The sequence below is a fragment of the Enhydra lutris genome, unplaced genomic scaffold (genome assembly GCF_002288905.1).
Source record: "Enhydra lutris kenyoni isolate GAN:26980312 unplaced genomic scaffold, ASM228890v2 scaffoldscaffold15, whole genome shotgun sequence".
Taxonomy (NCBI): Eukaryota; Metazoa; Chordata; class Mammalia; order Carnivora; family Mustelidae; genus Enhydra; species Enhydra lutris.
In genome coordinates, this window is record NW_019154099.1 from 17,070,410 (window position 1) to 17,084,741 (window position 14,332).

General features: G+C 35.6%; 1 protein-coding gene across 4 annotated transcripts in view; it reads right to left on the bottom strand.

Annotated features, from left to right (window-relative positions):
* LOC111146997 (diaphanous related formin 3) overlaps positions 1-14,332 on the bottom strand; it is a 517,296-nt gene that overhangs the window by 361,362 nt on the left and 141,602 nt on the right. For all 4 annotated transcript variants that reach the window (XM_022502826.1, XM_022502825.1, XM_022502824.1 and 1 more), the window contains 3 exons: positions 4,826-4,900; positions 4,666-4,735; positions 191-327 (listed from right to left, as the gene is read on the bottom strand). In XM_022502826.1, coding sequence (XP_022358534.1) covers positions 191-327; positions 4,666-4,735; positions 4,826-4,900 — 282 coding nt within the window. The remainder of the gene's footprint in view (positions 1-190; positions 328-4,665; positions 4,736-4,825; positions 4,901-14,332) is intronic.

Below are 14,332 nucleotides of genomic sequence, written 5' to 3' on the forward strand. Positions count from 1 at the left end.
AGCCTAGAACTACTATACTGAGGAATCATTATTACTCAAACATTTCTGTTCAGCCAATTATGAATCTAAATCATTTGCTTAAGTTGTATTCATTTATTAACAATAAATTCCAGTCTAGAATAACGAAAACACTAAGTAAATCAAATTATACTGTTACACAGTATTAGAGAAATGAGTTGAGAAGACTTACATGCTTTCCTCTCCTACAATGCATACCGCAGACAGGAGTTTCACCACATCTGTCATCATACTTGGGTGCTCGGGATCGATGGCTTTGGCTAATAGAGAAAGACTCCTCTCTTCACTCATAATTCTTTCCAAGCCATACTATAAACATTTTGGAAATAAGAAGCTAAATGTTAGCAGTTTATTGAAAAAAATAACAACACCCTAAAGGAAATATCATTATTTAAAAAGTTGATAGGATAATATGTTCTTACATTTAGTAAAAGCCAGAAAATAAATATCATAAAAAATTTAAAAAGAATTAAAATTCATAAAAGTATTCATATCAAGAAGTAGGAGAGTCAAGCAAATATAAGTAACTTCTCAAAGGTGATTTGATAATGGTAGGACTGATAACTATTAAGTAAGTAAGATAAGTAACCCCCTGGAGAAAGGGAGAAGCAGTGAGGAAAATTGAGATTTCCCAAAACAAGCACACAAAATTAACAGTCTGTTTCTGAACCAGACCCTGAGGGCATGAGGAGCTTTCCTGGGAAGGCAGGTGGATAACGGATACACTATCACAAATAAACACACACATCAACTCTATCCCACAGCAACAGAATGAGAACCACAGGGGCAATGTCAGGTTTCCAAGCCAAAAGTAAAATTTTAGTGAAATTAATCCAATATATCCAAAATACAATCATTTCAACACAGTCAATATAAAACATTCGTTGATTATTTTATTTCTTTTCTTTGCTACATGTTCAAAACCCAGTGTCTATTTTCTATTTAGACCACATCTCCATTCAGACAAGTCACACTAGAAGTGCTCAACAGCCACATGTGGTAACCACGTAAGAACAGGGCAGACCTAAAGAGTAACACTGAGTTCCTAAGATAGGCCCAAGTTGAAAGATGATTTGGGCAGATAGCATGTAGAAACTGCCATGAGGAGCATAAGTATTCTAATCAGAATGATATTTTATCATCAGAAAGACAATGCAGTTGTAAACACATTATATAAATGGGATGATGCCAGACAAGGATAAAGTTTGTTTGCTACTGATAGGATGTCACATCCAATTAGAAGATAAGGAGTCATGTTAATGACTTCGTGTTTTGATTTAAGGATGTATACATCTCTTAGGGCCCACTTACAATCTATGGAAGATAAGTATCAAATAACAGAGGATAAATAGAAGCAATAAAATGATACGATTTATCTTCCATGCCTCCCCGAGGATCTTTCTAAAGAGTGAGAAATTGGTTGATTAGAATTACTACTGAGCACAAAAAAGAACCTTAATCCCAATAACAGACCTATGAACTATGGCTTAACTCAAAATTAACACAAGGTATAAGTATCAAAGTTAAATCTATAACAAGCTTAGACCCAAATGCTGTGAGAACGAAATCTTGTTTATAATTTTCCTATCTCCCTGATGCCATTTATATAAAGAAGTCATTAGTTAACTGTGCTAAAATACCCCATTTGCTTTAAACTGCTTTCTAAGGAACACAGGTATGAAGGAAGCAGCGCCGGCACGGGGGCCAAGGGCCCCAAGATATGCTTTCTGGAGAAACTTCCCCCTCTTATTGGTGATAGGGAAAAGTTTACAGACAGGCAGCGAAACCAGCCAGGAAGTGATCACTTTTGTGATGCCCTGGGCTGTCTCATAACTGGAAACAAAAAAAAAAAAAAAAAAAAAAAAAGAAAGAAAGAAAGCAGGAATGGGGCCAAGAACCACAACATTCTTTAATAATCATTCCAGGGAATTGTCAGAAGCATAGAAAGTACCACTTAGATCCAATTCAAAGAGTCAATCAGTCAATGATTACCAAGAACCAAAGGGCTGGCTCTGTCCTAAGAAAACTGAGGACGACCAAGTAAAGCATTTCCCCCTTTATTTCCCACTCATCCGGATGTCCTTAACCAATGCCTGCACCTCTGGAATCAGAATCCTGTGGCTCCTCCAACCACTCAAGGCAAGGCACACCGATTTCCTCCAGGTGATACTCCCTACCTTCTCTGCAAAGCCCTCCAGCCCTAAACCATTAATGTGGGGAGAGCAGAATATGAGCATTCTCAGATTTCATAGTTTTGATTAGCACCCCCTAACCCCTGGAAGGTCCATCAGCAGCAGCATTCTGACTTTGCTAACATAAACGCACAAAGTGCTCATTTTAAGGCTGGAATGAGGCCAGGTTAGCACTACTGAGCACCTAGAACTACAGACAGAAATCCTGCCTACTTGGATAAAATTACTCTTGTTCAGTTATTTAAAAAAAAAAACCAAGCAAAACCAAACAAAAACTGTCGACTCTGAGACAAATCATCAACTTACCAGTGCTAGCGTCTAAAGTGCATTAAATGAAGCCTATTATAAGGTTAGAGGCAGTGACAAATTTTGGAAGGTCTAAGGATGTCTCTCTACTGAATGTCAAGGACCCACCCAGGTTTATATGAAAACTCACGTGTTCTAAACCGAAGACTAAAGCCAGGTTCCCTTTGCATTCTACTTGAGATCTATTATTACCTAATAGATGGAATTTCAAGCCACTGCAAGGGTGTTCAGTGGGAGAAGGGGAAGACCTTAGATCCCTGTGGAGGATGATCAACGAGACATGAATACTGATGCTGAATAATTCCCTATGGTGAGTTAATCCCAGGAGCAAAGAGAAGGGTCGGGACTGGTAAGGGGGCTGGCTTCAGGAGCAAAACACCTTCGCTGCAGGTGTACACCTTAAAGCAACACTCAAACAGTTAACTGACCAGAATGAAGCCCTTGTTCTAATTATCTTTTAATGCAAAAGTATTTAACTTCTCATCCCTTTGCTTCCCCCTGATATTCAGTCTTTTTCCACTTAGAAAATGTTTAGTCTAGTTTATTACATGAAATCCACTTTCACCTGTTGCCAGATTTGTTCATTACATTAATAACCAAATACTAGTACCTAATAAGGTACCACTGTTCTCTTAAAAACCTGTATTTTTTCCATCCTTCAAAGAACTCCTATAAATACTGCACAGTGATATAAATGAAAAATCATCAACAAATCCCAGGAGAGTCTTTATTGAAAAATTATTTCATATATTATTAATTTTAGAATTCAGACATTAGAATACTAATTACAAGTATCAGTAACTTTTTATTCGTGTTAGTACAGGTGATAGCAATCAACACAAAGACAATATATTCTAGCTCCACAGATACAAACTATAAGCAAAAGCAGGCTCTTATAAGAGAACACACTATACCAATTAGAACATAAATACATAAAGTTTACCCGCTCTCCAATTCAGTCTCAAATCGAGCAAGAATATTATGGTCTATAGAAACCACCTCACCTCTCTTTAATTAGGGTTTTCTCAAATTCAAAGAACGATGCCCAAGATCGTTCACAACACCTGGAATCTAATTCTTACAGAACAATGAGTTCAAATCTAGAATATATTTGAATATATAACAACACAGAGCAGATTTCTACATCAGATAGTCTGCTTGAAAATCTTCTCTGATTAGAGAAGGCAAGGAGGTAAAAAATATTTCATTGGTTAAAAACAAAACTCAGCTCAAGAAAATGCTGAAAAATAAATAAGAAATAATCAGAAAATATAAGCTTTTGCTATATTTAGTAAAAAGAAATATGAATGTCAATAATTTAAGTACCAGTACTTAAGGGTGTAGTCTTCTAAAGGCGTATTTTTTAAAAATGCGAAAATATTAAAAATTAATCAGAAATATACGACAGTTTTTTCTAAAACTGAAATCATCCTAACACCATAGGTAAAATTCCTCTCCTGCTGTCTAATGGCAACTAAAATACCTATCATTACTGCACCCATCATGAGGTAGATATGTTTAGATGTTGAAGCTAAAGACGTGGCATGGGATAGAGCTAATTTCCACAATTAACAGTACAAATTCTATTAAACAAGGAAACACTGTCAGATACACATTTACAAACTCGGCAGACCTGCCCTATTACCTTTAGTCTCAATATTACTTACATTAAACATCATTGATCCATTTCTGGGACCTGTTTCCTATCGGTTCACATTAATTTCTTTGCAGATTTATGTTCCTCGACTATAAAAACTGTCTTTCCAACTTGATTCTTTGATAATAAGTATTACTGCAGACCATGTCTGATTATCATGTATGATTTCAAAACTTACTCATGCTATACTTTGAAAAGGAAGGGATGGCCAGAGAGGGGAACAAAAAAGAGAGTAGAAAGGGAGGATTAATGTGCACATGAGGATTTAAGCAACAGGAGATACTACTCAGTTCTCAAGTTTCTCCTGTTGAGGGATGGTTGATTTGATACAAAACTAGAAGTCAATGCATTGTAATATTTTGTCCTCTATGTACGCAAAAGCTTATCAAAGCAGTACATCTCTTTAGTACAAATTTCATAACATACAACTCTATTTCACAGAAATTCTCTAAGAACTGGTGAAGAATACAATATAACTACCTATGTACATACCTGTGTATTCATCAAAGCCTTTAGACACTGTATAACTTTATGCTGATTCTTCTTTACAATTTTTTCTTGTCTGCATTGGCATAAAAAATATCAGTATTGGAATTATAATTGGACACATAAATGTAGCTTAACTGAAAATAAAAATGAACAATATACTTACATTTTGCCAGTAATCAGTCTTTCCAAAATGTCCAGTAATAATCCAAGTCCCTCGTGTCCAAAGCTTTGCACCCAACTGATAAACAGAAATAAAAGGCAGTTACACATGGTCAGTATTCTAGTTCGGAATATCACAATAACGCTAGTCACAAATATTTTACCCATGTTATGTTACAACATAGTCCAAGAATAACACCAGGTGCACAATCAATCATGATTCATCATCATGTGAAAGGAGGAGTAGTGATGGAATCAAACAGCTTGTGAGAGCCGACTGTGCCCATCACTTCCATTCTCTGTGTCCAGTGACATCATGTAGTAACTAAAATCTGCCATGTTAGAAGTCTTATACCACAGAAATCAGCAAATGCTGCCAATGAGAGCATCTCCCCCGACCCAGAGAGCAGAAATCAGGCAAGACTTAAAGAGGGAAGCTTCAGGAATGCCTGGGTGGCTCAGTCAGTGAAGCATCTGCCTTCAGTTCAGGTCATGATCCTGGGGTCCTGGGATCTAGGCCCACATGGGGCTCCTTGCCCAGTGGGGAATCTGCTTCTCCCTCTGCCTACCACTCACCCTGCTTATGCACTCTGACAAATAAAAATGAAATCCTAAAAAAAAATGTTTAATTAAAAAAGAGAAAGAGGTAAGCCTCAGATCTACATAAAGATTGCTGAAAAAATTTCAAGATATCAAAAGGGAGGTCTTAGGAAAATTTCTCAAACCACTGACATGCATTCTACAAATGTTAATTTCCCAAGTTTCAAAGTTCAATTGTTTTGTTTTGTTTTTTTTAAAGAACTTCATGGTTATTTTTAAATGAATATATTCATCTTGACCAAGCTCTTTTCATAAACCAACTGGTATAATCCAACTGGTATAATCCAAAGTACTGTAATATGAGGAGGACATCACCACCAAAAGTCAGCAGCTCACCTTGATTATAGAAAAACTACCTTAATGGATATTAATATACTTTTCCAGTAGTGATTTAAAAAGCCGTGAACAATAAAGAATATATTCTATCTCCAAAAAAGAGGGAGGAAGGAAAAGATAGGATATATAACTGTTTATTTCTTTGTATATATGTTTCCATGTATGATTTTGTGTGTAACCCTTGAAAAATGGAACTTTAAGGGCAAAATTTCATCCAATAATTAAAAGCAGTTCTTAAACATGAAGAACATGTTTAAGTCGCATACCTGTATATATCATTTTCTTGACACGATAGAACATTCCCCATGACAACAATAAAAATGAAACACATTTTTAAATGAAAAAAATAAAATTATTTAAAAAAATTCATCTTCATTTATACACTTGTGAATACAGCTTACTTAACTATCAGTGTTCAGAATCTGATTCTCCCCACCACCTAACTAAATCAGAAATGTACTTAAGCAATAAACATACTGATTCCTATAGAGGAAAAGCCTAAAGATCACTATTACAGTGAAGGTGAGAAAAACAACTTAAGTACAAGTCAGTGTTTTGAAACCGGGGTGCTACTTCAAAAGTGATGAGTTTACTCTCCACTGTCAACAACACACAGGTTACCTGAAGGCATTTCAAATCTCACTTTCATGTTTCATGGAAACACCAACAGCATCTGCTTAACTGTTTACCTTGTTGACATCCTACTCTGTATTTTTAATTTCAAATGAAGCAGAAAAGCTTGAAATCAAACACATAAAGAGTAATTTGAGAGGGCCACCTGGGTGGCTCAGTTGGCTAAGTATCTAGCTTTTGATTTCAGCTCAGATCATGATCTCAGGGTCGTGAGATCAAGCCCTGTGTCAGGCTCTATGTGGAGCCTGTTTGAAATACTCTTTCCCTCTCCCTCTCCCCCTTCCTCTGCTCTCTCTAAATGGACAAATAAGATCTTAAAAAAAAAAAAAAAAAAAAAAAAAAAGAAGTAACTTGATAGTGTTACTTGGGCTAACACTGAGACACAAGGACAGATTCTGTTCATCAGGCCCTCCTGTGTTACTAAACCCACAGCAGGACATCAGTATTTTGTTTGAAGTGAATTCTTAACAATCTCTATATATCAAGCATATCCATGAAGATATTCTAAAGCTAATATGATTTAGGATTGTTCATACTACCATCTCCTTTAATTATTGTGGAAAATAGAGTCACTATTCCTAAAACTGCCTTATACCAAAAAAATTTTAAATTATGTTAATATAACAAGACTTCGTTTCACTTAACATGCTTATGTTGGAGCCCATTATAAAATTTAGGAAGCCTATCAAACCAAATAAATCAAGTTAAGTCTTGTGGTCTGAGTAATTAATAGAACATACCCCTTTTTTATTTTTAAAATCACATTGAATATAACAATTATAACCAGAATAGTGGGACCCATAGAAGTTCTCAAATCAGTTATTTCTGGACCCACCAAAGAACTCTTCCACACTACAGACTGTGAGTCATTAAAATAAAACTTACATCCACTCATGCATATTACATACAAACTAATTCTCTATAAAATAAACTTAATAAATTGAATGTAAAGAGGCCTTATATCAAATTACTTTGTACTACAATCTTTAACTCATGGCAGGAATCTCAATAAAATCAGAGAGAAGGGTAACAACCTAATTAAAGTCAGACTATACATTTCATAAAACACCAAAAACAAGCAAGTGAAGACAGGGCACAAGGGAGGAAGCAAAGATGCTTGATAACAAAGAAACACTATATTTAAATGTAAAAAGCTGGTAAAAGTCCTTATTGAAAAGTAATATTAAAACACAAATTAGATATGCCTAATAAGGCTCCCTGTTTTCTTAAAAAATTGCCAGGCCAGGATAGAGTTGTACGAACAAGTTGTCACTCACAAACTCAATTTCTCAAAACCTCAACCCCCCACCCTTACTATTTTCAGCAATATTACTTTTAAAATGAGGGACCAATATTACTTCTTATCTTTTCTGGAAAAGATGCTCAAGATACAAAGTGATATTGAGTAGGTAGGTCTGCAGTACTGACAGAGGTTCATTGAAATCCATAGCTTCTTACAAAAGTAAAAAATTTCTCATCATCAATGTAAGAAGCAACCTGGAGAAAAAATTATCAACTGATCTATAAATGATCAATCTTCAGAAAACAAAATCTGTTCTGTTTCTTCTGTGCCTGTCAGCACAGTACCATCAGGCATTATGTGGTTTAGCTACAAACTGCATTCATGGATGAACGAGCACTGTGCAAATGTTTCTTCTTCATGAATAGAAATGACATAGAGATTAGTATGTCATTTGTATTGGGAAAAAATTGCTTTAAAACAGCAAAAAGAAATGTGCTAAGTACTAATTTAACACAAAATCTACCTCTTAAAATTCTATAACAGGAAATATCAAACTCTTCTCTTTTAATTGCTTCAAAAAAAAATCTTCTAAGTATATTGCCATTTAGCACTTTCCTAGCAGGGGGCTCAACGAAGGAGCAAAGAAGAGGTGAAGAGGTAACAGAAGGGGAGAAAAAAAAGGAGAAGGAGAGCAGGTCTCTAGGATTAAATGTTCACACCATCTTTAAATAAATGTTCAAAGCAGCTTAGCCTTTGAAATTCAGTTCTTCCTTCCTCAGGATGAAATCAAAGGTACGCAAAGTGGTTTCCTAGTTATTGTTGGCCTTATGAAGCAAATACAGTCACCTCATTGAGCAGGAGAGGCAATCATCAGGTCTCAGATTTACTCCCTGGCCAAAGGAACACTACCCCTGTAGGTTTCCCACAGGCTACAGTGAGTTACCCTCTCTCCTCCCAAATGCGCTCGGAGGAAGAGAAAGACAAAGGCATCAGAGATAGTCAGAGCTGGAATAAACCCACCACATCCTAAGGGCAACCTGACCAGTTACATACACCAGGAGGGTAAAGGCCATTTCTAATTGGTCTTTAAATTCCCCAGCACCTGGAACAGACTAAGCACTCAGTAACAGTTTTAAAATTGAATCTCCTTCCATTTCTCTATTTCAGGTAAAGAACACACAGAGAGAGGTTAAGGTCACTTAGAAATAGCATCCAGGTCTGCTAGTGCCCGGGCTCCCAGCCTAACTTTATAGATGTAAAAAAAAAAAAAAAAAGGTACAAAGCGGTGACGCCTCCCCTGCGTTCTCATTGAGCCTGTCTCAACCTTCATGCCAAAAACATTAGTTCTGATTTCGGAACAGGTACTTATCCGTACTGAACCAAGGATGATGAATCTAGAGTCCTTGTCCTTATCATACTTTAGGACTTGATTGACTGACGCTCAAAGGGTGATGTGCATTACCACTGAAACAAATGTTCGTTAACAAAGCCTTTTGGAAGGGCTCATCGTGTGCCCAAGACTGCAGTAGGTATGACAAATACAAAACTGAGTAAAACATGTTCTCTGTCCTTGAAAGGATCACAGACTAGTGGTTGAAACAAATATTGAGCTAAATGATGCTAAGGAAACAGAAGAAGGATCTACCTCTCCCAGGAACAAATCCGCTGAGGTCTGACCTGAGTCTTGAAGTCAGAGAAAGAGCAGTTTCTGAGGCAGAGGGAGAATACATACAAACATATTAAATATGAAAGATGTGCCTGTGCTGACTACCAGAGATGGCTGTATCTGATAAAACCCAAAAGGTAGGAAAGAACTTCTGGAAAAAACTCTATACAACGTCATGGGCAATGGGAAACCATTAGGCCTATGTGGTAGGCAGAGTAATTGTACCCCTACCCCCAGAAAGATGCCCATGGCCTAACACCAGAAGCTGTGGTTATCTGATATAGCAAAAGAGGAAATAAAAAAAGGAAACTGAGGTGACTAATCAGAATATTTTTAAAATAGAGAGATTATCCTAAATTATCCAGGTGAATCCAATCTAATTACCTAGTTCAATGAAGTTGAAAGCATTTCCCAGAGGGATCAAAGATAAAATGGCAGAAAGAAGAGAGATGCAAAAGCATGAGAAGGACTCTGCCTTTACAGGTTTAGAGACTGAGGAAGGGGAATAGGAGCCAAGAAATTGGAGGAGGGGCGCTTTAGAGCTGAGACAACCCTCACATGACAGCCGGGACGTCAGTCTCACAACCACAAGAAATTGAATTTTGCCAATAACCCAAACAAACAAACATCAAGAACACAAGATCTCTCCCCATTTATTCAGAAATTCAATTCTCTTCATTTTGATTTTGTGGTTTACACTGTAAGTCCTCTCATGATTTGTTAGATATATACCAGTTTCGTTCTTTCTATAGTTTTTTTTTTTTTCTCCCCCGAGAGGGGAGTGGTGTTAGAGGAAAGCACTAGTAAATGGAGTTTTGCAAAAGTTCGTTGCTAGTAAAAGAAATATATTTACCACACTGTTATACAAGAAATCTCTGAAATTTTTGCATCTTGCAAAATACAATGGATTTTTATCTTAAATCTGCACTGTTGCTGAACTTACTGATTAGTTCTAGATTTTGGAGATTCTTTCAACTTTTCTATGTAAACAACCTTGCCATCTACAAATAGGGACAATTAATAACCCTTCCTTTTTTACTTATATGTAAAGTAAATAAATAGTAAATTACTTATATGTAAAGTAAATAAAGTAATACTTTTTGTTCGTTTCATTTGTGCTTCATTGCTTTGGCTAGAAGTTCCAGCCCTGTGTTGAACAAGAGTGGCAAGAGCAAACCATCCTTGCCTTGTTCCCAGCCTGAGGGGGAAATTTTTGAACCTCTCACATTTAATGTTAGTTTTAAAATTTTTGTAGATTCATGTTATCAAGTGGAGAAAGTATTCCTCTATATTAGTTTCCTAGAGTAGGTATAACAAAGTACCACAAAATAGAAAACTTAAAAGAGAAGTTTATTCTCATAGTTCTGACTAGAAGCCAAAAGTCAATAGGGCCAGGCCTCCTCTCTGATTATGGGTAGAACTTTCCTTGCCTCTTCTTAGCTTCTGGGAATAATGGCTAATCCAAGATTTCTATACCTCTCACCACATGACACTTTGTCTCTCTCCTTAAAAGGACACAAATTGGATTAAGAGCCTACTCTGTTCCTTTATAAACTCATCTTATTACAACTGTAATGACCCGATTTTCAAATAAGGTCACATTCTAAGGCATCAGGACTTAAAAAAGTTTTTTCTGCAGGACACAACTCAATCTATAACATTACTATTTTTCCCCAGTTTTTATCAGGAGTAAGTGTTCAGTTTTGTCAAAGCTTTGTCTGCATCTATTGATATATGATTTTTCTTCTTTAGCCTTGTTGATTAAGTGCATCATGATGAAGATTTTTATGCCCACATTCATGATAGACATGAGTTTGTAAATCTGGGGTTTGGGATTTTGTTTTATTACTGTCTTTATTTGTCTTTACTAACAGCACCAGCTTCATAAAATATATTGAGTTGTTCCCTGCTCTTGTATTTTCCCGATGAGACTGTGTAGAATTGATATTAATCTTTCCTCAAATCTTTGGTAGAATTCTCCGCGGAAGTCATCTGTACTTGAAGATCTTTTAGGGAGTCCTAAAATCATTATTTAATTACCTTAATAGAGAACAATTCAAATTTTCTTTTCCCCATGGGGTGTTGTAGTACTTTGCTTTTTGAAGAACTGATCTTTCAAGTTTTCCAATTTGTGTTTAAAGTTTGTCTGCCTTACTACTCTGGTGACACAGGGTCTGCAGTGATACTCGGTTTTATTGCTGACCCTAGTAATTTGTCTATTTTTTTTCACTGATAAAGATTTAACAGTTTTATTAATCTTCTCAAAGAACTACATCCTTGTTTCATTGATTTCCTCTATTGTTACTCTGTTTGCAATTTAATTGATTTCAACTCTTTATTATTTCCTATTTATTTTGGATGTTTTTATTTTGGGTTAAAATTTATTGACTTGAGCCCTTTTTCTTTTTCTCTACCCAACGTAGGTATTCAATGCCACAGATTTCCTTCCCAGTACTACTTTAGACATGTGCCATAAGTTCTGAAAGGTTGTATTTTCATTAACTTCAGTATATTTTTTTTATTTCCTTTGAGATTTTTTCTTTGACTCAAGGATTATATACAAATGTGTTATCTACTTTTCAAATGTTTGGATATCTTCCTGCTATCTTTCTGTTATTGATTTCTAGTTTGACCCTTTTGGGGGAAGAACACATTTGGTAGGATTTTAATTTTTTTAAATTTGATGAGGTTTGCTTTGTGGCCCAAGATATGGTCTATGTTGGTATATGTTTTAAGAATGCGTACTCTGCTGTTAGATGGAATGGTCTATAAATATACATTATGTTCTTTTACTTGATAGTAATGTTAAGTTTTTATTGGTGATTTTCCAGCTAGGTGTTCTACTGATTGTGACTCAAATTGTGAAGTCTCCAAATCTATTTGTGGATATATATCTATTCCTTTCAATTCTAGTATCTTTGCTTCATATACTGTGCACATCTGAGGTTTGAAATGTACACTTAGGATGGGTCTTTTGATGGACTGACTCATAAAAATACACCTTTTTCTTTACTCTGAAGTCAACACTATAGAATATTAAAATAGCCATGAGCATCTTTTAATGTTTGCATAATATGTTTTACTATCTTTTCACTTCCATCTGTCTATATCACTATATTTGAAGTGAATTTCTGATATAAAGCATATAATCAGGTGATGTTTCTTCACCTACTCTGCCAATCTCCTTTAATTGACATAACCATTTACACTTCATGTAATTATTGACATGTTAAAGTTTCACTCTAGTATTTTTTTTTTTTTTTGGATACTCTTCATTCTGTTTGTTCATTTTCTTTTCCGTCTTCTTGTGGTTTACTAAAACATGTTTTAGAATGCCATTTTTTAAATTTTTTTTTATTTATCACGTTTTTTTATTTATAGCTCATACAGCTTTTCTAGAGGTCAATCTGCGTACATCATAATATATCAAAGTTTACTGACATCATACTGTAAAAGAGAATACTTTTACTGGAATACTTTTACTGGCATCATCATTTTACAAGCTTGAGTGAATTGTACAAACTTTCTCTCCTGTTACGAATCAAACAGTGTCCTTCAAAATTCACATGTTGAAACCCAAACCCACAATGTGACTGTATTTGGAGATAAGGCCTTTACAGAGATAATTAAGGTTAAATGAGATTGTAAGGATAGGGCCCTAACCCAGTAGGACTACTATCCTTGTAAGAGGAAGAGACACCAGGACTGCACAGAGCAAAGGCCATGTGGAGACACTACAAGACAGCAGCCATCTACAAGCCAAAGAGAGAGGCTAAATAAGAAACCAACCCTGCTGGCACTTTACCATGGCCTTAAGGCTTTCAGCCTCCAGAACTGTGAGAAAATAAGTTTCTGTTTAAGCCACCCAGTCTGTAGCATTTTTGTTATGGCAGCCCAAGCTAACACACCTCCCTTTATGCATCTTTACCCTCCCCATTTAGAGTATAGTTGTTTTACATATTTCTTCTACATAGAATTAGAACCATATCAGACAGATATAATTTTTGCTTCTACCAAACTTATAAAATTCAAGAAAAATATACTTATGCTTATTTTTACTGACACTGCACACTTTTTCTTCCCAATATTTCAAGAATGACCTCTTTTATTATTTCCTTCATTTAGAAAATGTTCTTTAGCCATTCTTTTAGGGTGAATTTTCTGGCCACAAATTCCCTTTGTTTTCCTTCATCTGAGTATGTCTAGATTTCCCCTTCATTCCTGAAGAATACTTTTACAGCATTTAGGATTCTGAGCTGACTGTTCCTTGCTTTATTTAAAAACTGCTTTACCACATGCTTTCGGCCTCCATAGTTTCTGATGAGAAATCCAGTATCATTCCATTGGTTCTCCCTGTAACTAAAGCAGCATCTCTTGCTACTTTCAAGATTTCTTTCTGTTTTCAGAAGTTTGACTAGGATGCGTCTCAATAGGATTTCTTTGGGTTCATCTTATTAATGATTCATTCAGTTTCCTGTATCTGTAGGTTTATATCTTTTGCCAAATATAGAAAATATTTAGCCATTATTTCCTCATATACTTTTTTATCCTGCCTTTTCTCTCAAAACCTAGGATTTAGATAAGAAACTGTTAAATCTTTGATTATAGCACCACAAGTCACTGAGGCTCTGGTTTTTTAATTTTCTCTCTGTTCAGACTGGGTAATTTCTATTATTGTGTACTGCAGTTCACCAATTCTTTCCTCTCATCCCTACATTTTGTTGTTGTATTCTTCCAGTAAGTTTTTCATTTCAGTTACTGTATTTTTCAATTCTAAAACTGATATTTGAGCTTTAAAAAAGAATAAAGTTTCTTCTACATATTTGTTGAGACTATTCTTTTTCTCCCAGCATATTCATAATTGTTCATTAAAATACCTTTATGATGGCTCCTTTAAGCATCCTTATCAGAATATTCAAATAAATCAGGGTACCTGGGTGGCTCAGTCAATTAAGTTTCCAACTCTTGATTTCAGTTCAGATCATGATTTCAGGGTTGTGAGATAAAGCCCTGAACTGGACTCCCTGCTCAGC